The 25,039-nt window shown below is 38.9% G+C and overlaps 1 protein-coding gene across 1 annotated transcript in view; it reads right to left on the bottom strand.

Moving 5' to 3' along the window:
- LOC124798165 (cysteine protease ATG4B) overlaps positions 1-22,594 on the bottom strand; it is an 81,217-nt gene extending 58,623 nt beyond the window's left edge. The window contains exons 1-2 of the mRNA XM_047261448.1: positions 22,474-22,594; positions 21,424-21,594 (exon numbers count right to left, since the gene is read on the bottom strand). Of these exons, the coding sequence (XP_047117404.1) occupies positions 21,424-21,541 (118 nt within the window). The 5' untranslated portion in view covers positions 21,542-21,594; positions 22,474-22,594. The remainder of the gene's footprint in view (positions 1-21,423; positions 21,595-22,473) is intronic.
- Between the last annotated feature and the right edge of the window lie 2,445 nt (positions 22,595-25,039).

The following is a 25,039-nucleotide window of genomic DNA, read 5'->3' on the forward strand; positions in this document are numbered from 1 at the left end:
GACAGATAATAAAGTACACTGGACTAAGACTTGCACCCAGATCCTTGTTGTCAGTACACAATATTCTTCTCAACTGAGCTATCAAGGCACGGCTCGAGAAATGCCTTCACAGCTTCAATTCCCGCAGTATCTCTCTTCTACTATCCTATCTTCACATAATTTTTATGTAGTTTTAATCTGTTGGGATGTTACACAATAGCTGACAGTCCACTGTAAGAGGTAGGTTTATCTCTGAACAACTTCTAGGCTATGGCTGTGCCATTTGTATGCAAACTGCAAGTACAGCAAGGTACAGTGGGTGGACAAAAATATGAAAACACCATAAACACAACACATAACCATACCTAATGTGGTGTAGGAAAGCTGTTGGCTTCCGGTCATCTCAGAATGGAGAAACACAGGTCCTAGTTGGTTCTCAGGAGCATTTTAAAACAGAGGTCCTGTCATCTTGGAATTGTTCCAAGATGACAGCGTTACCATTAAGGAACAAACACTGTAACATGGGATGGACCTGACTGGTCAAAATAGTTACATAATCCTTGGCAGTATGCGACCTTGCACAGTGACCATGGGGTCAATGAAATACCATTATATGACTACTCAGACCATCTCTGAACCCCCATCATATTTCACTCTTGGGATGTAAACTCAGCCAGAAGCTGGAAACAGTGTGAAAGAAGACTCATCTGACCAAAAAATAATCTTCAATTACTCCATAATCCAGGTTTCTGGCTTCAGCACATTTGCATCACTGATGAGTGGTTTTGTAATTCCAGCCTGCTCTGCAATTCCCTGCTTGTGGAGCTCCCTTTGTGTTGTTTCGGTGCTGAAAGGTTTGTGAGTATGATATTAAGTCCTGCTGTGACTACTCCAGCTGTCACGCTCTTATTTTTTTGTCATAATCTTCTTCAATGACCATCTGCCATGATCATTCAGCAAACACTTTTGGCTGAGCACACACTTTTGGCTACAGTGTGACTTAGCAGTTGATGTTTTGTGTGCGGTATAAACCTTCCGATATGTTGCCTCTTGAAACAGCAAAACTTTCAGCTACATTGCTAATGAAAGCATCCACCATACGATCACCAACAATTTGCCAATGTTCAAATACCCTGAGCTCTAACATAATGCACTCTCAACAACACAGAACTGCCCATGAATGACACTTGCAATGCTGTTCATGGATAAATACAACAGTGCAACATGCAGGCTCGGCTAGCATCTGCATTTGTGTTCACACACGCACTTCTTATGGTGTTTCCATGTTTTTGTCCATCCCCTGTATGTAGGAAGGCCTCTGTGATGTTTGTCTTCGTAGAAGTGAAGCCACAGACACAACGGGGGACAGTGTGAGGATCTAAACTGATCTAGGTAGTGAAATATCCAAAGATGATTTCATTGACAGTCTTAACCTTAATTTCTTTAAGTACATAGATTTCTAGGCTATGTACACACAGTATAATAAAGTAGTTCTAAAGCACAAGGAATGACACGATATAATGCTTGTGGTCTGGTATTGTGCATAAAAACTTAGGATCAAGTGTCAAGCAATTGTGAGGAAGTTGGCCAAATACTATCTGCTAATGGAGAAATAGTTATGTTGCAATCTGCATTGCTTTGCTACATGTAAAATGAGGTGGACAAGCAGCACTGAATGTGCAACCTGTAACTTGCTTTTTTTTTTTTTTTTTGCACAGTTTGTGTACGTGGCACCATAAAGGTGTCTTGTATGTCTGGATGTACAGGGATACAAATTATTAAGCTAGATGCTGTGGTGGCTACCATATAGTTAAAGAGTTTTTTATCTGGTTCTGCTGTAGACCGAAATGGTGTTGCTCTGTACATATGAGACATTTTATTGGTCACACTATTTCAAATTAATCCCTTGCTGGTCAGCTTGCTTAACTATCTTAGTTTTGTCAAATATCAGTTACAGACTGGATACTTGAAATGTGCAGCATGTCAGTAACAAATGGTATGAATACAATAGGTGTCGAATCTCTCCAATAAGGTGGAATAAAAGACAGCCTATATGTAATGTGGGCTCTTAATGGATTTATCATTCATTGATTGGTGTGAATTTTGCAGAAAAGATCTGATTTTATGAAAAATTTTGTGTCACAGCTTGACACACACTAAGCACGTCACTGCTACAAACCAGGCAGCATGTGGAAGCCAAAATTGATATTAAGTGAATGGTTACAAACACTGTAAAGAGAAAACATTATGACACAAATAATGTGAGTTGAAATCAATACCAATGAATAAAGCCAAAATCATCTTAAGCAACACCACACACAATTACAGTCGCAAATCTAATTGCAGGTTCAGAAAAAGAAGTAATAGTTGCATTTGAGGATCAGCATACAGAAATTTTAACAACAAGGTATGAACAGTCAATCCCACTACCACACCACATATTTATTCCCATGTGACACGTTGGCTGCAATACTTGGAGTCACAGCAGCCAATAGTGGAACAATCTGCCACACAGATAATATCACCAAAACTCTCCGAGTCTGTCTGCATATTGCTAAAGTGAAGAGATATTAGAAAAATCTGACTGAGCTTCATACTTGTTGAGCTACATGGCAAAAGTAAGAGAAATCCTGCAGTATAAAACTTTCAGTAAACAATGGGTACTGAATGGTCACAGTACTCACTATAATGGGTTCAAATGGGAACTGTCCACGTATGATGGTTAAAAAGGGATGTGGGACTCATCAACACAACTAGTCTAAGCATGTTGATGCTGGGGCTTTCAATAAATTATGGTGATATCTAATGGTATTTGGAGTGTCCTGCACATTTATAATGGTATACACTACATCAGTGCCATTACAAGTGAACAGTTGGTCAAATCACACAAGAATGTTCACAGGGAAATTCTCTACTATATAAAGGTGCGTTTACACTGCAATTTGTATCGGCACATGTATGAGATACATGTATATGCGACTTTGCGACATGTATCGCGACTTGTATGAATTGACAAGTATCAACCTGTTACATGTATGAGCGTGCGTTTACACTGGTTAATTTGTATCACTGTGCAATGGCTTCCGATGACAATTTTGAAGATTTCACATTTTTATGTGCTGGTACACTTGCTCTTTTGGAAGATGATAGGAAGAAAAGGCGGAGGAAGCGTAGATGGTGGCAATGGTGGCAGAGAGAGTTTCTTCGCAAACGCACTACTCACGGAGCTTACGCAATGCTCGTTCAGGAATTAACACTAGAGGATGGCGCATATTTTAGAAATTATGTTAGGATGAGTATGGAGGATTTCCACGGTTTGTTATCTCTTGTGGCTCCTCTTGTGTCCAAAACCAACACAAACTTTCAGGAAGCAATTCCACCAGAGGATCAGCTGGCAGTAGCACTCTGTTTTTTGGCCACTGGAGATTCCTTTTCGACATTAATGTATCTGCATAGAATATCAAATAGGGCCATATGCAACATTATTCTTTGTGTTTGAGAGGCCATTGTGCAAGTTTTATCCCAAGAAGTGAAGGTAAAAGTATATCAGAGTATGTAATACATTATATCATTTTTTCATGCATCTGGCACGTATATCAATTTTTTGCTATTATTCCGGCAGCCTCGCGTGATAATGTTGACAACGGATGCTAATGCCGACAATCTTGTGTGAGATGTTGGCATTAGCAATCGCGCAACAATGCAAATGTTTTGTCATGAAATCATCGTTTTACGAGGACAATTACTTTTAACGAGCAGACGAGGGTACATACAAGTGGCACATACATTTTGCACCATAAATTTCTCAAATTTTGCTGAAATGGGTTAGCTTTTCGTTCTTTGGAATGACTGACATGCTTCACTCAGTAATACAACATCACAATTTCTGAGGACACTTTCTGCACAGTAAAGATATCCAACAACATTAATTTGTATTTAGTTTTATTAAGTAGTACTTGACAGCACATGACATGCATATTTCAACATTTATACATGTTTTAAAGAATCCATAAATTATGTTGCATTTGCATGTATTAGTTCATCGTTTGCCTCCTGCAAACATCTGTATACTCCATTCTCAAGTCTTGCCATAATTCTAGTATGACCATTTTCCTAAAGAAATCTGAGCTTATTGGAGACAAAGTAACCCAAGTGGGTAAACTGGTCCCTTTTTCTGCCTGCTAAATTGTCGCCAACTTTTCTTAAGGTCAGTAAAAGACCTTCTCTGTCTTCATCCAGGTCTTTCCTGGCTCTCTTCAGTGCACTTGATCTACCACTTCCACTCGGACTTGGAGTGGTACAGGGTGACACAGTTGCAGATCCACCTTCATGTGGAGGCACAGAGATGACTGGAATGGTTTCCACTTCCACAATGTCTTGTGGGGGCATGGCAAGTGTCACCTCCTCCATTTCTATTACATCGAAAGGGAAACTAATGCTTCCTTCTCCTTCTCCTTCTCCTTCACCATCTCCATCTGTGGCTGGGGCTTCCATGACCTTTAAAATACATAACACATTTCTAAGGCAAAGTGAGCTACATGTTATACATACATTATAATCAAAGTATCTTAATGTATTGAGAATTTTTTGAGTGTCCATCCATAAATTAAATTAAAAAAGTAACAATTTTCTTTTCAGCTTCCTGCTACTGAAGAGGAATGGCTGAAAATTGCCAAAGAATATGAAGAAAAATGGAATTTCCCCAGGTGTTTGGGAGCTATAGATGGGGGGCACATTGACATTGTGGCACCACCCAAAAGTGGAACAGTTTATTTTAATTATAAAGAGCACTTCAGCATTGTTTTGCCAGCAATTACTGATGCTAATTATACAATAATTTACGCTGATGTTGGCACACAGGGCAAGATTTCAGATGGTGGTGTCCTTAAAGACACCACATTTTACAAAATGTTAGATGCCAAAACTCAAAATATACCTCCATCAACTCCTCTTCCTGGTAGGAGCAAGCCTGTTCCATATGTTTTCGTCGCTGACGAAGCCTTTGGCCTACAAGAAAATATTTTGAAACCATTTCCAGGTCTGCATGAAAAAATAGTTGGCAACGTATTTTTAACTATAGAGCATGCAGAGCAAGAAGAGTAATAGAAAATGTATTTCGGATTATAAGTGCTGTTTACAGAGTGCTGAGGAAGCAAATGCTTCTCAGTGGCAGTGGTGGCACCAGCCTGTGTTTATTTACATAATTTTCTTCAAAACAGAAAATCTCAAAGGTATTGTCCAGCAGGAACATACAACAGAGAGGGAGATGATGGCAACGTAATACCTGGGTCCTGGAGGGACACCCCTACTGTGCTGGAGCCACTGCCCAGAACTGGCCGAAGAACTTCATTGGTGAATGACAACAGAAGAGAATATGCTGAATACTTCTGCAGCATTCAGGGCTCCATCCCATGGCAGTATGGAAAATAAGTTCCACATCATTGTTAAATGATGACATAAAGGAATATGCTCTATTCTTCTGCAGTATTCAGGACTTCAAACCATAGCAGTATGGAGAATCATGTTTTTCAGTGAAATTGTAAATAATTGTAAATATTCACATTATGTAAAGCATTAGCAACAAAAATTACTGGTACTACTTCATGTGTTTATATGCCAACTAGCTCTGCAGATGACGAAGAAATTGAAGAAACGTATGATGAAATAAAAGAAATTATTCAGATTGTGAAGGGAGATGAAAATTTAATAGTCATGGGTAACTGGAATTCGAGTGTAGGAAAAGGGAGAGAAGGAAACATAGTAGGTGGATATGGATTGGGGGACAGAAATGAAAGAGGAAGCCGCCTGGTAGAATTTTGCACAGAGCACAACATAATCATAACTAACACTTGGTTTAAGAATCATGAAAGAAGGTTGTATACATGGAAGAACCCTGGAGATACTAAAAGGTATCAGATAGATTATATAATGGTAAGACAGAGATTTAGGAACCAGGTTTTAAATTGTAAGACATTTCCAGGGGCAGATGTGGACTCTGACCACAATCTATTGGTTATGACCTGTAGATTAAAACTGAAGAAGCTGCAAAAAGGTGGGAATTTAAGGAGACGGGACCTGGATAAACTAAAAGAACCGGAGGTTGTACAGAGATTCAGGGAGAGCATAAGGGAGCAATTGACAGGAATGGGGGAAATAAATACAGTAGAAGAAGAATGGGTAGCTTTGAGGGATGAAGTAGTGAAGGCAGCAGAGGATCAAGTAGGTAAAAAGACGAGGGCTAGTAGAAATCCTTGGGTAACAGAAGAAATATTGAATTTAATTGATGAAAGGAGAAAATATAAAAATGCAGTAAGTGAAACAGGCAAAAAGGAATACAAACGTCTCAAAAATGAGATCGACAGGAAGTGCAAAATGGCTAAGCAGGGATGGCTAGAGGACAAATGTAAGGATGTACAGGCCTATCTCACTAGGGGTAAGATAGACACCGCCTACAGGAAAATTAAAGAGACCTTTGGAGATAAGAGAACGACTTGTATGAATATCAAGAGCTCAGATGGAAACCCAGTTCTAAGCAAAGAAGGGAAAGCAGAAAGGTGGAAGGAGTATATAGAGGGTCTATACAAGGGCGATGTACTTGAGGACAATATTATGGAAATGGAAGAGGATGTAGATGAAGATGAAATGGGAGATATGATACTGCGTGAAGAGTTTGACAGAGCACTGAAAGACCTGAGTCGAAACAAGGCCCCCAGAGTAGACAATATTCCATTGGAACTACTGACGGCCGTGGGAGAGCCAGTCCTGACAAAACTCTACCATCTGGTGAGCAAGATGTATGAAACAGGCGAAATACCCTCGAGACTTCAAGAAGAATATAATAATTCGAATCCCAAAGAAAGCAGGTGTTGACAGATGTGAAAATTACCGAACTATCAGCTTAATAAGTCACAGCTGCAAAATACTAACACGAATTCTTTACAGACGAATGGAAAAACTGGTAGAGGCCAACCTCGGGGAAGATCAGTTTGGATTCCGTAGAAACACTGGAACACATGAGGCAATACTGACCTTAAGACTTATCTTAGAAGAAAGATTAAGGAAAGGCAAACCTACGTTTCTAGCATTTGTAGACTTAGAGAAAGCTTTTGACAATGTTGACTGGAATACTCTCTTTCAAATTCTAAAGGTGCCAGGGGTAAAATACAGGGAGCGAAAGGCTATTTACAATTTGTACAGAAACCAGATGGCAGTTATAAGAGTCGAGGGACATGAAAGGGAAGCAGTGGTTGGGAAGGGAGTAAGACATGGTTGTAGCCTCTCCCCGATGTTGTTCAATCTGTATATTGAGCAAGCAGTAAAGGAAACAAAAGAAAAATTCGGAGTAGGTATTAAAATTCATGGAGAAGAAATAAAAACTTTGAGGTTCGCCGATGACATTGTAATTCTGTCAGAGACAGCAAAGGACTTGGAAGAGCAGTTGAATGGAATGGACAGTGTCTCGAAAGGAGGATATAAGATGAACATCAACAAAAGCAAAACAAGGATAATGGAATGTAGTCTAATTAAGTCGGGTGATGCTGAGGGAATTAGATTAGGAAATGAGGCACTTAAAGTAGTAAAGGAGTTTTGCTATTTGGGGAGCAAAATAACTGATGATGGTCGAAGTAGAGAGGATATAAAATGTAGGCTGGCAATGGCAAGGAAAGTGTTTCTGAAGAAGAGAAATTTGTTAACATCCAGTGTTGATTTAAGTGTCAGGAAGTCATTTCTGAAAGTATTCGTATGGAGTGTAGCCATGTATGGAAGTGAAACATGGACGATAAATAGTTTGGACAAGAAGAGAATAGAAGCTTTCGAAATGTGGTGCTACAGAAGAATGCTGAAGATTAGATAGGTAGATCACATAACTAATGAGGAAGTATTGAATAGGATTGGGGAGAAGAGAAGTTTGTGGCACAACTTGACCAGAAGAAGGGATCGGTTGGTAGGACATGTTCTGAGGCATCAAGGGATCACCAATTTAGTATTGGAGGGCAGCGTGGAGGGTAAAAATCGTAGAGGGAGACCAAGAGATGAATACACTAAGCAGATTCAGAAGGATGTAGGTTGCAGTAGGTACTGGGAGATGAAAAAGCTTGCACAAGATAGAGTAGCATGGAGAGCTGCATCAAACCAGTCTCAGGACTGAAGACCACAACAACAACAACAACTTCATGTGTGCTCCTATGAGAGAGTGGTTTGTAATTCTCTCTTATGAACTGCATACTTTCAAAAGCATACCATGTAGAGTGGTGCACACTGCTTTTAGCTCTTCCAGTTCCTTTGCTGCTCTTCCTTTTCGCTAACTCATGACTATATTGGTTTTTTAAATTATGCCACTTGTCCTCACATTCCTTCCTTGACACGTTAAATGCCTTAGCAATTTCCTCCCACTCGTTGTACCTTTTCTGAGTGTTCTTATAGTCTCCTAGTTTCACATCCCATATACAGGGATGCCTGCGCACTGCCTCTATAAAATGCAGTGTATTTTGTTTTGACCAAGAAGTCATGGCAAATTTTAAAGTATTACACGCGGGCACAACACACGACACAATACACAAATACCTACACAACAAACGACAATCGACACCTCCAAAACTCAAACAGCCACCAAAGAGCCTGGTACTATGCATGCGCTAATCCTCAAAATAAGCCGCAGGTGACAAGACAACAGGAAATGATAGTACTGCGCATGCGCAAGTTCTTCAAATGTCGCTCATACATGTCGCGCATATGGCCAAAAAGCGATATACGAAATGTATACGCGACATGTATGAGCTCGAGGGCCCGCATACAAGTTCCGTGAATTTTTGTATGAGGTGATGAATCGCGACATGTCAAATTGACATGTCGCTCATACATGTCGCGATACATGTGTCCCAGTGTAAACTAACCTTAAGGCTGAAATTTGTGTTCAAAGAACTTCTACATCTGATGGGAATTCTCACATATGCTGACAACCTATGCCACAATATTGGATAGGTGCATAGGGTCAAAGCATTTTTGTTTTGCATATTGGTATTCCAGTTGCATGGGTTTATTTATCAACTGTCATTTTTTATTTCTGTTGCTATTTGAGTTTATGTATTGTGATTTGGAGATAGTGAGTGGTGCTGCAGATGCTAGTAAATGGAGTGCCAATTTGAAAAATCGGAACATTTCTGATAAATTCTTCTGTTCGAGTTCAAAGAGGGGCGAGAGCAGTAGAGGCAGCCAGAAACATTTGCGTCTTGTGCAGACATAATGTCACCGGACACAGCATGGCAAGAAAGTGGTTTTCTGGTTTTAAGGAGGATCATTTTGACATTAGTAACCCTCCACGTTCAAGACGACCTTCGGGGTTTGGTGAAGATCATATAAATGCATTAACTCCACAATGATCAATGTCAGTGTATCAAGAACTAGCAAATGTGATGAAATGTGCTCATTCCACCATTGTGTACAGCATGCTTTCTAGATGAAAATGCACCCCGAATATGGCTCGAGGAGATCTTTGTCTTAAAACGAAGTGGTTTCTACAGTTGTGGAGTTGAAAAGTTACCCCAACATTGGCAGACTGTCGTAAATAGTGAAGGAGAATATATTATTGATGACTGATGTCTCTGTTATGTGTATCTGTAGTGTTTATTAAACTTACAGAAAAACGCTATGAACTTATGCATCAAACCAATATATTGCAGCTCAACACCTTGACATTGAGGTAATCAAAGACAGAATACAAGCTCAGCTTGGACAAAGGGGATGGAAGACAGAGAAGGAAGACAATTAAATGTGACCAAGGAATCTTTCTGGTATATGTTTTAATTGATTTAGGGTTACTACAAAACACCTACATTTGTATGGTCAGAGGGACTAGGAAGCTTGTTCCTCCCAAATACGAGTCCTGTGCACTAAATACTGTTCCACTTCAATCAGCGACTGAAACAAAATTCCATGTTTATTACCAAACTTTTCAAATTCACCACTCATGACCCTACAGATTGCATCTATCTTGTATTTTAGGAATAATGCAACTGGGAATATAAGTAAAATAAAATATAAATACATTAATAGAAAATGTAAACAAAAAACATGAATTCAATACAAAGGCTGCTGTCTCAGAGTAGTCTGAATTTTCAATTTAAACTTTTCCTGCAGCAACTGTGGTACTTCAGGAAGCAACACAATAAACATTTTCAGTGCCAATACTCGAAGCTGCCATGGATTCTGACAACTAGTAACTTGTGATGTGTCTAAAATTTCTCTCTTTACTATCATTGTAACTGTGGATTTCAAGCTGCATACTAAAGTTTGTTTTCTTGCTTTCCTGTCATAACTGAGGCAGTTGAAGGCATAATGACTGAGGACAGTCACTACTCCTAGATGGATAAAGGAAGGTTTGCAGTGGTCCTGGTTCTTATTTTGGTGTTGAATTGTAACTGTCTTCTATTGGAGTACCAGGAAACACAGATTTCTGAGTGGCCGCAAAACTGTAACCTGTAACTGATTTGCATGGTACACCATTAAGAAAACCTGTTGGTACTGCATTTTTAATATTTTTAAGTGATATACAACATGTGCAAGTTTTCCATACATATGTGCAATGCATTCTTTTCAGGTTAATTAGTTATCAATCATGGTACCAAGAAGTTTCGCAGCCTTCACGTGATCCCACATCCTAATCATCAACACTATGTAACATCTGCTATGTATTACATTCATTCTGTTTACCATGAATGACTATGGTTATACTGACTAATACCAGGTGGCTATAATAAACTTTCCCTATTTAAAACATTATAACACAGAAACTAATTACCATACGAGTACCAGACTTGGTAGCATTAATGTCCAAAGTATGGAGTGCTCGATTTTCACGTGTCACAGAACCACCATCCAGTTCCAACAATGGCCACCAGGTACTGTGATCAGCCATCATGATTCACAGTCACACATCTGACCAGTTGCAGTGCACTTGGTGGCGTGTCAACATGAGCTTGGACAAAAGGAGCATGGCAATATCGGTGGAGCTCTGCTATCAAAACAACAGTAATGTGGCAGCTGCACTTCAAGAATATCACCAGCTGAAAGGATTACAGAAGGGTCAGCTTTCTCCACCTGCTGTGCAGAGCATGATGAGAAGTCGTTCAAACCAACTGGAGAACTGGGCGTCACTCCGGGAAGATGGCGATGACAGGTTGCACCACAGTTGGTTGATGAAATCGCTATTGCTATGGCAGACAATGCTGTGTACAATTCCCGATGATCAGGCAGTGCATGTGCTGTATCATGACAGTTGCTGCTTCTCCAACACACATTTGGAAACAATCAAATTATCAGCCGGTTGTTAACCAAATGCTTGGCCGGCACGATCACCTGATCTTACACCCTGTGATTTCTGGTTGTGGGGCTATCTGAAGGACAGGGTTTACCAGAGAAGCATTCACACATGTGCTGATCTGAAGCTCAGCATATCAAGAGAGGTAGCCGGCGTACCTAAGGACATGCTTTGTACTGCTGTGCAGAATGCAATCCTGTGCTTTCAGATTCTTCTGGTACTGGTGGGTGCCATATGGAGCTCCTTTTGTAGCAGTAATGGTAGCAGTATGTAACGGTATGATAAACCATAACAGTACATTAAAAGTGTTTCAACTGAATTGATTCTGCATTATTTCTCTCCCCCACGTACTTGACATTGATGCTATCAAGTTTGGGGCTCATACAGTGATTAGTTTACACGTTATAATGTATTAAATAGAGAAGGCTTAATTATAACCACCCAGTATGTCTTAATGAATTGCCACAGGAGGATACTTCCTGTTAAATAATAAGGTTCTATCATGTAACTAATGAGTCAGGCAAACTATTCTTGCTGCCTTTATTTGTACACGTCCAAATATACCTGAAAGATCTATCTGGTATGGATTCCACACACTTGAAGGTCATATCAATATTTTAAAAAAATGTACTTTAATGATTTCGAATTTTGTAATTTTATTCCACATGTCAAAACACGGAAAAATCCTAAATTAATTGTGTTTTTGGGTGTTTCATTTTTGGATTATTAATTTTTAAAGTTTCTAGAATTGTGAAATTTCCATCACATTTTGAAAACAAAATGGCCATATATAAAAAACTATTTGACTTACAGGCCTCAAATTTGGACCAATTTATTCAGTTTCTTACAAACATTAAAATATGGCAATTTTTTCTCAAAGCAACCTTTACCAAAGCAAACTTTTTCAAATTCTTAAAAATTTCAAAATTGGATTTTTTGTGTTAAAAAAATATGTAAGCAAGTTACACAATTCTTGGTGCCAAATTTCATTAGGTGTTCCAATGAGAAGAGGTTGAAATAAATTTTGTTTTACTGCAATTTGATTTGTCGACTGTATCAAGTGCACTTTGCATGCAGGCTAGTTCAGAAAGATGGTGCTGGCAATCCTGCGTACATTTAAAAACAATTAATTTTAGGAAATCCAAAGGAAGTGCTCACACTTTTCAAATCAAACTATCCATAGATCCAAATTGGGTTCTCAAGTTTGCTGACTTAAAGTGAAAAACTTGTATTGTAGCTGTTTGAGAAAATTTTAGCACTTTCATGAATAGAGTGTATTTTTAAAGCTTGTAAGAAACTGAATAAAATGGTACAAATTTTAGGCCTCTAAAGCAACTAGTTTTTGAGATATGGCCATTTTCAGGTTTCAAAAGTGACAAAAATTGTATCATTTGGAAACTAAAAATGAATAACTCAAAAATAAAAGATCCAAAAACATTTTCATTTTGTGGTTTTTCATGCACACAACTGCTACAGGTTGACAATTATTGAACTATATGAAATAAAATTGTCATAACTTCTGAACAGTTTGTGTTAGGACATTCAAATTGCACGGTTTATCGCGGGGCATGATGGGAATTAGTATAATTTGGTTTAGCAATGAAGCCCACTTTCACTTGGAAGGTTTCGTCAACTAGCAAAATTGGTACATTTTGAGGACTGAGAACCCTCATTTCGCAATCCAGAAGTCTCTTCACTCTCAACGGGTGACTGTGTGGAGTGCAATGTCCAGTCACAGAATAATTGGTGCGATATTCCTTGATGGCACAGTGACTACTGAACGGTACATGAAGGTTGTGGGAGATGATTTTATCCCCATTATCCAAAGTGACCCTGATTTCGACAAAATGTGGTTCATGCAAGACGGAGTTTAACCCCATCAAAGCAGGAGAGTGTTTAATGTCCTGTAGGAGCACTTTGGGGACAGCATTATGGCTCTGGAACACTCAGAGGTCACTGGTGTGGGTCTCGATTGGCTGTCATATTCTCTGGATCTGAAGACATGCGACTCCTTTTTGTGGGGCAATATTAAAGACAAGGTGTACAGCAATAATCCTAAAACAATTGCTGAAAACAGCCATTCAGCAAGGCATCAACAGCATTGCTGTTCTGACACTTCAGTGGGTCATATAGAATTTTGCTATTCATCTGCACCACGTCATTGCCAATGATGGCAGGCAAATCGAACATGTCATAATCTAAAGCTGAATATATGTAGTGATGTTTACACATTGAATAACATGTGTGCACATCATAGTTTGTAACTAATTTACATTTTTTCATATAGTTCAATAATTGTCACCCTGTACTACCACTGTACATAAAAATCATGAAAAATTTGTGATTTCACATGAACTGACCCTCTACCAATACTCCACGTTGAGTCACACAAGTGTTTTGCAAGTACTCTTCTTTGAAGATTGACTACATTTTCTCAGTATCCTACCAATGAAACAAACTCTGCCACCTGCTTTACTTATGCCTGAATCTGTATGGTCATTGCATATCATATCCCCACAAATTATTACATCTCAGTATTTGTACCAGCTGACTGATTCCAATCATGACTTACTAATTTTGTGGTTGTAGGATACTATATTTCTGTGTTTCATGAATCACAAAAATTAACATACCTGAACATTTAAGATAGTCACAAATCTTTGGACTGCTTTGAAATCTTATCAAGATCTGACTGAATAGTAGTGTAGCTATTTTTATAATATCTCATTATACACGGTTGGTTATAACTACTGTCTTGAAGTGCTGTAATGCTTGGATACACAAATGATTTGTTGTGTATCAGCAGAACAGCAAAAAAGTACATAGGAGTAACTCCATTTGCATTCTAGATGCGAGGAAAGTTTATGCACTATCACATCTGAATGTTGATTGTTTGTGAGATTTGCAGGGTCGTGGCCTATCAGACAAGGTTTATCATTCCATGATACTTTTTCTCGCACTCATCTGGTTTCTCCTACTGTCACAAGAATACAGAATTCATCAGTTCAGAAGGACCATACTCATTGTCATCCAGGGTCTCAACAGTGATGCATGACTAATGCCAGATAACAATGAGATCATGTCTGCTTGGTCAGGCAGGACCATAAAGACATGTCACATACTTTGAGTCAGGAAGTGAGTTTGTTTGAAGCAAAAGAATTATTGACACAGGTAGCAGAATGATGACTGGATCACAACAGATTGCAGTATGTAATCTGTGTTTGCAGTTTTAGGTGGTGCAACAGCAGAGGCACACTGACCATGTGCACTCTGCGGCAAAACTGGACATTGGAGTGGCATCATGTCATCTTTTCAGACACGTCACAGTTCTGTGTACAGCATCATGATGGGCATATCTACGTAGGACACCCTGTGGGGGAAAAAGAAAAAACTTTGCCAGACTGCATTTGTCATCATATGGGCCCGGCATCTGCCATGATAGTAAGGGGCACTACTGTGTAACAATATGACCACCTGTGGTTCATATAGCTGGTAATTTCGAACGTAGGCATTAAATTTCTGATTTGTTAAAAGTGGTTGTCCCCTATCTTCGAGGTATTCATGATGTGCCCTCTCAACGGCAAGACGGTCACATTGCCTGTATTACCAAAAGACATCTACAAATTTCATCATGTATTCTTTCTATACTATACAGTACAGCACAATCCATATTTTCTTTTTTTCCTAATCCACTCCAGTGTTGCAATTTTAATGAGCAGCACTGTATATAACTGCATATCTGCAAAAATTCTCAATCTGAAGTTCAATTAAAATTACTTGATAGTTGACACTTTATACGTCGTAGCTGGTTTCTTCCAATCAGAATGCTCAACATCACACCCAAACTGTTCACTGTTGCCAAACTGCCACAACAGTTGGTCAGTTCACTTCCAGTTCCTTATCCAGGAATCTTTCTTGATGTGTTTGGATGATGAATCATGCCTCTGGCACTTTTATTCCATATTTCATCACACATGACTGGATTCTTTCATACAAGATGCGATTCAGCATTACATAAGCAGTCTGTCGAAAATATTATGGAACATTTGTAACATCAATGGTGTGTTGGAGTGAAATGCAGTTGGCATCCCTGCAGATACCTATATTTAATGTTTAACTGCTGGAAGTTTCATTGTTGTATGTCTGTTAGTTATTGTTCTGTACTGTACTGAGTAGAATGTTTTGTACACACTTTGTGAATTTCGAGATGGCAGAGTTAGAGGAGTAACTTGTCTGCATTAAATTTTAAATGAAACTCAAGAAAATCTTTACAGAGTCACATCAAATGATACGAGAAGCCTATGGTGATGAGTGCTTAAGCTGTATTTGGTGTTATGAATGGTTCACATGGTTTAAAAGTGGCTGAACGGAAGTTAAAGATGACCCTCATTCAAGACGCCCTTTAACACCTACTGACAACGCTCATGTCAGGAACACCAGTGAGTTGTGCATGCCAATTGAAGATTGAGACTGTCCAAGAGATTGCAGAAGAATGTAACATTTCAATTGGATCATGTCATGCAATCCCAACACAGCATCTTGGAATGTATTGCGTTGTTGCCAAGTTCATCCCATGGCTCTTGCATCACAATTAGGCACCCACAAATTTATCCCTGTTGCTGCACAACTGTTACACAAAAAATAGAATCACTGTGCTGCTTCCTTCTCCGTACTCTCCAAACGTGCAGCTTTTTTTTTTTTTTTTTTTTTTTTATTTATTTCCAAAGTTGAAAACCCCATTGAAAGGACGAAGGTTTGCAATGATAAATTGTGTAGGAGAGTATTTTGAAGCGGACCATGCACAATAAGTAAAAGGTAAGCAAAGAAAAATTTTGTGGATTTTTTGAACAGACCTCGTATACAGTTACCATAGTAACAGGGATCAGCTTAGATTAGGTAAGCTTCACACAATATTGTGTGAAGCTGAATTTTTGAAGGCTGCAATTGATTGTTGCAACTGGGTCAGAACAGTCAAAAATCTTACTACTTAAACCAGTGTTGTGGCATAGTGAAATGATTAGTGCATATACCTCACGTGTAAAATGGCATAGGTATGATTCTTGTCAAATATAGCAAAACTTTATTATTGCTGAATCTAATTAAAATAATTTGATTATTATTTTTATCCAGTTAATTGGTTTAAATGTGTTTTTTTGTAATTCTTTGCCATATATTTTCATCATCATACTGACTTTTTTATTTGCTCTTTTTTGTCTTTCTATCATCATTTTTTCATTTGGCATCTGTCTATATTACATATAGTCTACAACCAACTGCCAACGAAGGCTGCTAATTGGTTCGTAGTGCGGGAGCTCGGGTAAACAGCGTGAGTATAGTTTCAAGTAACCATTGACAATGAGAAATTACAGTTTGCTTTTCAGTGCTGAAACTGAATTTTTTCTGTCTTCAGTTTGCTCGCAGAGCTGAGCTTCAGTTGCTGCACACTGTTGGCCATCGTTTTCTCAGATAAATTGCACATCACAAGGTGTTGGATAGGTTATAACACAAGTTTAAATTCAGGGCTACAAAAAGTGTCGTCTGCTGCAGTTCTGTCACTGGTCACTTAAAATCAGCTGTTGACAGAGCATCTCGCAATTCCAACATTGCTCCACATTACACGTTAACAGCATATGTGAAGTAACCTGCCCTGTTTCCATGCCACATATAATGGAGTGGTAGCCAGCAGCCAATGTTGCAACACTGTAGTGGAAAATGACAGATGTCAACTATCAAGTAATTTTAATCGGACTAAAGTCCCTAATTTCTATTGATACCCCAAATAATCAAAGTTTTGTTAATAGCTAGTGGTGCGGAGCTGACTCAATTAATTTTAGGCAGTCAATAAATACTGCATCTAACTGATTATCTGGAACCATGAATTTCAGTATGTAAAAAAAAAAAAAAAAATAATAATAATAATATATATATATACTGGTATTCACATGTCCGTTGTTTTTTTAAACCTTGCTGGTTGGCATTGTGCGGGTCATCTTGTTTGAGATACCTCTTTATTTTTGAGCTCAGAATATGTTCTAGGATTCTATAACAGAAGGATATCAATGATACTGGGTGGCAGTTTTGTGGATTTCATCTGCCAACCTGGTAGCTGACAGGTGTGACCAGTGCTTTCTTCCAACTAATTTGTTTAAGGAACCTATGCTATATTGTGATTAAAAGACGGGTTAGCCTGGTCACAATTTATATAGAGAAAACAAAGAGGAACTCTACTGGACCTTTGACACTTTCTCAGTTTTAGCAATTTAAGCTCTTACTCATCTCCACTAACACTAATATCTATGTCACTCGCCTTTGTAGTGGTGCGGTAGTAAACTGTGACAATACTTTTGTCTCTCTATATATGAACATCTGAAAAGTGTGTTCAGCACTTCTGCTTTGCTACTCTCAATTTCAGTTCCAGTGTCATTTATGGATGTGTCAATACTAACTCTGGTGTCACTAACAACCTTTACATACGACAATAATTTCTTCAGTGTTTCTGAGAGGTTTTTCAATAAGACTGTGCTATGTTACTCATTGAAGGCTTCATGTATTGCCCTCTGAATTGCCAAACATATTTCATTTAACACATCTATAGTACTGTCTTTTGTTTTACACCTATTGTGCAGTAGTTGCTGCTTCTTTAGAAGTTCCTTTACTGAGATTGTATACCATGTAAGATCCTTCCCATTATGAATGACTAACAGAAGCAACTTTTTGCTTGGAGGATGAAGTTTTCTATGGCACATTTCATAACAGAAGGTAAACCAAACTGACAATTTTGTATTTGAACCTAGCCTTTCCGTTCTACCATGCATTGCTTACAAACAACAAACTGGCCTCCAATTCTTCAACTAATAACAATAATAAATCACCTTTTCATCTTAAAATTTACATTGACTATGAACACAGATGCATTTAATTTAGTTATCTGGTAAAATCATTGGAGTTTTATCTAATTAATACAACTTTTCTGATTTAATCTTGTAGTTATAATTCTTTGTACAGAAAAGTGGGATACTTGGTTGTAGGACAACATTTGTCTGCTTTGACCAGTGACATAGGTTTGCTGTGCTGCTAAGTGTTGTGTGGTGTCATTGAGCCGAAGTGTGTGTGTGTTTTGGACTGGAAGTGAAATGTTGTTGTAGAGGGTGCGGTGTGTGAAGAGGTGGCATGCTCTAGTGGTTTAATTGTGTGGTGGCAGTGTATCTGTGAGATATTTTATTGTGTCATTTGGTGTGCTATAGTCATGATGGCACAAAGGAATATAATGCAAAGAATGCTGTCACATAAAACTGAGTATATCATAAAATTTAAATTGTACTGTCATGTGCATAAGTAACTACTGAGTAAGTGGATCAATGTTTTTATTTCAATCATAAGAGAGGGAAGTGGATAAATGTTTATTAATATATTGAACATGCAACTCATCATTCATCATGTTCATTTCCCATCATTCACTGCACATAAAAATCATTCATCATGTTCACTTCCCATCATTCACTGCGCATAAAATACAAACTACAGCATGCAACAGAAAAGCTGCCGACACCATAAGTGCACTTTCACTCTTTAGGGTGAACTATATAGGTGAACTGGAGATTGGGATACCGGCTTCTGTGGTTGTGGGGGGGGATTATTGGTATCCTTGTCTAGGCCTGAGCTATATAGTTTAACTGGAGATTGGAATACTGTGATCTTAGGTGTGTTGTGTATGGTTTTGTCAGGTTTTAATTTTTGGCAGTTTTGAGTATTATTTTCTACGGTGTGTTGTCTTGAAAGGAGTCATCGCTTTTATTATTTAATTTTTAGTTTATTCCTGCCCGAAATCCCCTTTTTACCACAGTTGTCTCACTAATTTCAGTGGGCTTAGTTTGTGTATTTGTGCACATGTTGTCAAAGCAGACGGGAGGTATCCCAGTCTCCAGTAATCGTGAAAAGTGCATTAAATATACACAACGGGCTACACTGCACATCTGTTACAATAAACTTTACTTTGATTTCACATTCGTTGACCTCAACAACTCTCACCGGAAATCTCACCTTCCCACCTTATGTAGAATTCTAGTTACATCACAGATCAGTCTGTGACAACAACCAATGTTTTAAGGGAGGGTACTATAACACACTAACTTCAACAATGTAAACACCACTTATGAATTAGGCTTTAGGCCTGTCCTGAATGCCTCCTACAAGTCAGTACAAGGAGCATGGTATGGCAGAGGGAAATGATTAGCATGTCACCAATCCCTCCCCAGCAGACAAATCCTGGTGATGGTGCTACTTCTTTCTTCAAGCAGCTTCTCACTTGGCATCACAACGGCGGATTAACTCTGTTTAATATCTTCCTACCACAAGAAAACCCGAGGAGGCACTGGAAATCAAACCCAAACCCATTCAGACTGAAGGCAGCATCGCTAACTATTCAGCTATGGAGGCAGTCCTCCCACTTTTATGTACAAGGTTTTTCCACAACATTTTTTTCCAGTGAGGCGGCTAAGTCAATAAAACACTCAGCATCTTCTGAAATAAAAGAAAAGTCAAACCACTAAATTTTGGTCCATACCACACTGATCATTATTTCGTCACTTAAGTGAAAGTTAACAACAAGGAAAAATATTATGCAAAAAATTATTAACACTTTTTGCTCTTTCACCATCTTCTTTCTTAATTAAAAATACAACAATGATATCTGAAGAAGTGGAGAATTTATGATCTAACAAGAAGCAAGAAAGTATGCAATAATTAGCTCAGTGAAGGAATGTGTCAGTCATTGAGCGGAAGTAATTTATAGAATGCACATCTAATATTTGATGGTTTACTGCAACAACAATTTGCATCTTGTAACAGCTGCAATCGAATCCTATCTATATTTCACAAAACTGGATATGTCATATTCGCCAATAATGTTGGACCAAGTTTTGGTTAATGGTTTCGACAGTTTGATTTACATGTCAACTCATTTCATTAAATGTCAATGAAGAGAAAGACTGAAAATATTAGGCCTATGTCAAAAGAGAAATTCACACAGAAAATTTTATAATTATGAGACCCATCTGCTGGCCAGTAATTACCTCCAGGGCACAAAATATTTAGTACGGCTAATAGACACATATATAACTACATGACAATATCCTTGCTTTCTAAACTACATGATCCTTCCTCAGACTAAGCGAGATGGAGCAAATGGTTATCACATTGGACTCGCTTTTGGGAGGACAGCGGCTCAAATTCCCATCTCGCTATCCAGATTTAGGTATTCCATGATGTCCCTAAATATCCTCAGGCAAATGCTGGGATGGTTTCTTAGAAAGGGCATGGCTGATTTCCTTCCACATCCTACGTTAATACCAGCTTCAGCACAGTCTCTAATCACATAGCTGTCAACGGAACATTAAACACTAATCTCTTCCTCCCCTTCCTTCCTCAGGAAGGTGTGAGGGAAAGGTTGGGAAACATAAAAATGAAATGGCAAATCACTGAGGATGATGATGTGAGGGTGAGAGGAAACAAAGCTGGACGGGGACATCAGAAGAGCGGTCTGACACTTGTGACAACAAAAGGATATGAAGGGGAGGAGGAGAACCACAAAGTACACACTCACTGACAAATAAATGAAATAAGTTCAGACCAGTATCAGCACGATGGTAAGATGGGGACTCAAAATTCTTGTGTTGGCAATACCTCAGGTGGAATAAATAGTTATTGTCATTATCTGCTATTTGGCATAATTTCAAACTTATAGGCCTATTTTTGAAATACACATAACTATAGTATGCATATCATTAAATTTCTTTTTTCTAATACAAAAATGAAAACTGAAAGGAAGAGTGTTTTCTACTGCGATCAAATGATCTTTTTCCATTCTCAAATTAAGTACTACATCAGCTTAGCACTGCTCTTCACACACAAAGTGCCAGTGAACCCAAAGCTGAAAGACCAGGAAGTGTACACAAAAACAGAATAAAAAAACTGATGTGGTGTGAAAAAGAATAAAACAATTACAAAATTTAATCTTATACATACTTTATATAACTGGAAAATATTATCAAAACTGACTCTCAGTCACACTTTCACTTCAGTGTAATTATTTATCTACCAATATATGTACTTATATGTTATGTCTTTACCATGAGGTGGTTTGTACTCTTTTCCTAGAATCCACACACTTTCTTTTGTCTGTGGTATGTCATCTGGATCCAAATGTGACGCATCATGAGTGAGGTATGCTTCTAACATCATATCCATGATTGGTATGCTTTTGGTAAGACAATGTCACTATTTCACTCCAGATCATCAGCCTATGACATGAAAATAAAATATGGTACCAGTAAGTGAAAGAAATGTTAAGTCTCTTTCTATTAAAGTACAGCCTGTCAAAAATTTCCAGTAATCAAATGGCAGCAGAGAAAATAGCTCCATGTATAAAAGTATGGCAAAAACATCTTAAAACTATGCAGGATTAGAAATAATAGCCGTATTTGGACCTTTAACAGAGAAATTAATCTCATGAAAAATGCTTTGGTCACGCTGTCACGCCCCTTTTAAAGTTACACCACACAAAACAAAAACCATTGACATTTGCAACTGAAAATATCTTTACGGTTGTAAATGCTGATTGTTGTACTGAACTGCCGTGAAATGTTAGTAAGCCATGTTCACTACTGGCATTTAATGTACAAAGAAAACGCGCACGGAAGGAAATTAGACCTGTTGCGTTTCATTAACTATTACGTAAAAACCTTAATATGCTGCAGATTCCTGAAACTTCCTTTATGCGGAAAACTGCTATTTCATGGAACGCAAACCGTCTCCTCAAGCATTCAAATAATGGACAACACTGTCTTTCAGCGTCTCTCAACGCTATCATGAAACTAGGCTATTACTAAAGGCTGTCTCTGAACAATGAATCCTGGTGCCTCCTAGCCTGTAATTCAATGTAACCGATTCAACTAGAGTGTCTCTTGTTACGTTTAACAATACATGTCGCGGACCCATGTTTTCGAAACATTTATGTAACTATATGTCATATGAGGCGGATTTATGTTTACGTCTTCGAACTGTCAATTTCAAATTTCAGAGTTCCATTTAAATTGAAGTTCTCGTGTGGAAACGACATCGCACTGGTTACAACAGAAATCATAGACATTTATTTTATTTTGTTCACTGGTTTGTATTACCTTGTAAACAATTTCGCCGATCAGTATAAAAGCAATAATATATTTATGTCTTTGCATTACACGGCACATCCTATCCCAGCAAAGGTGCTTACTGCCTCCGTCAGACGATTGTCGATCCTGAGTATTGATATCGACCCGACATTCGCAATTTCGGGAGTAACCGAAACAGAGAAATTAAAGAGAAGTGTTAGCTATCACTTTTATCAGGATTATAATCTTAATGGGAAAGAGGCATGAAATTACATGAATCTGAATAATAGAAGGCATGTAGTGCAACAGAAGACGCTGAGAACCCACAAACGTAATAAATGCGTTGCCTCCCATGAACACAAAGCCGTGCTTTGTACGGTTAATAACTCATAACAGTGACAAAAACCGCCCTGTGATTTACCATGAGAGATAGGAGTGAACATCGCAAGAAGTTTTAGTGATCCAAAGTATAAGCGAAAACAATCCCAGGAACGAGGAAAGCCGGTTTTGTATTGCAATTGCAGGATACCGTAAGCGGCTACCGCAACGTGTACGTAAGTCCTCCCACGTCTCGAGTTACCTACCGTGTCACTGTCCAAGTAGCATTGCAATGAAATATCCAGGGTTCTGATATAATTTATGTAACACTCCTTCGACTGATTTATAGAGCCGCTGCCAGGACGTGTAGCTCTTCTTAGACAATGGAGTTTGTAGCGCTACATCACTACAATATTGTTACAACACTAACAATAGTGGACTGGCGCTAAAACAAATCGGAATAATAACATCTGTCGAGGATCTGGCAGAGATGGAATCATGTTGAAAAAATGGATAGGATTCCCTCCTCACATGCTTCACCAGACATCACTTTTGGAAATCCCAACTGTCTAGAAGTGGATCTCATGCGTATGAATATAAAAAAGATTTGATTTGTGAATACACTTGTAAATCGTAAGTATTGCTGTGTGCGAAGTGGGATATTACGGTGGTAATAAGCCACCAATAGAGATGTCACACATAGATCAGGAGAATACTCTTTATTAAACAGAGCACTAGTGCAGAGCGTCTATAGTCCGATCCATGAACGATGGCGGTTCACGCAGGTGGAGAAACGGATGGATACTGCATTGTTGCCAGTTCCAAGCGACACTTGCGTTTGATGAAAGGGTGAATCTTGCAGATTATGTCTAACTTGCGTGTGTAGAATTTGTCGCTTACCATTACCGTCAGCCATGACAACTCGCAAAAAGTGGAATAACAATTCACTAAATAACTCTCTACAATCAGTTGCATTGGGTACGGCATCTACAGAGAGCGCTCAGAGGACGATGAATGCTCATTGGCTATTGGAGAATGCGTGAGATAGGAGCACAGAACAAGCCTAAAGTCGACGACCATCATTTGTGACTCCAACTACAGTCAGGCACATTGTCCAGTTCGCACTGAAGTCACGTTGTGCTGTACTACAGAGCTTCCACACCACTCATGCCAAAGATGTTCTGTCAGTCACTCTAGGACAAATGTCTCCACAGAAGTCCCTGCCTAGAGTGTGCAGCACTGTGGGGCATGGCAACCTGTCTGTGTCGACAGGTGCAGGAGCTCCAGGCAGCACTGCTGTTTGCAGTGGTGCAGGTAGGAGTGACTGGCTGGGTCATGTGTGACATCTGTAGAGAGCCTGACCGGATTGTTTCTTGTGGATCATGTGGGAGTGTACATGACCACCATTTGCATGAGGTGTCATCAGACCATTTCTTGCAGTGGAGAAAGTACTGTGGCAGATGCTGTACACTTGGTAATGGGCATGGTATTGCGATGGTCTTCTGTCGTGACTATACCATGTTGTTGGAGGTGTGGGTGGGTTGGTTGGTTTATGCAGAGATATGGAAGCATTGCATAGCTCTTGTGGCAGCTGAAGTGTTGTGATGCATGTGTTATAGTTTGGTTGTCAAGGCGGGCATTGTTGTCATCATCCAGCAGTATCCATGCCAGTTCGAGGTGGTTAAGGGAAACAGTGGTGGGTTTCTGATTAGTCAAAATGTCAAAGGTATGGGTTCCCTGTTTGAGCACTTTGTAGGGTGTAGGGTCCTCAATAAAGAGGTTGCAATGTGGGACATATCGTATCATCACAAAAGATCACCTGGTCACAGTGATCAAGATCTCTAAGAACAAATAACTTAAGCGATGCATGTGGTGATGGCAGAGGGATCTGTGTGTGTTGTGGATGCAATTTTTTATGCGTTGTACCAACTGTGGGACATCAACTCACCGTTGTTGAATGTGGGCAGTGTGTAATATGCGAGAACCAAGGGGCTTTCCATATATTGGTTTAGCGAGCAAAGTGAGAAGGTCCTCTTTATATGCACTCCATAAGCCTAGTAGGACCCATGGAACTGCCTTGGTCCATGAGTCCCCATGGCACATGAGTGCTGCTTTCAGTGTTCTATGACACTGCTCCACCGAACCATTGCTTTGTGGATGTTAATCAGTGGTGCATGTATGGTCGATTCCACAGATATTGCAAAGAGATTTGATTAGATTAGATTAGATTAATACTAGTTCCATGGATCATGAATACGATATTTCGTAATGATGTGGA

This window comes from Schistocerca piceifrons, chromosome 5 (genome assembly GCF_021461385.2).
Source record: "Schistocerca piceifrons isolate TAMUIC-IGC-003096 chromosome 5, iqSchPice1.1, whole genome shotgun sequence".
Taxonomy (NCBI): domain Eukaryota; kingdom Metazoa; phylum Arthropoda; class Insecta; order Orthoptera; family Acrididae; genus Schistocerca; species Schistocerca piceifrons.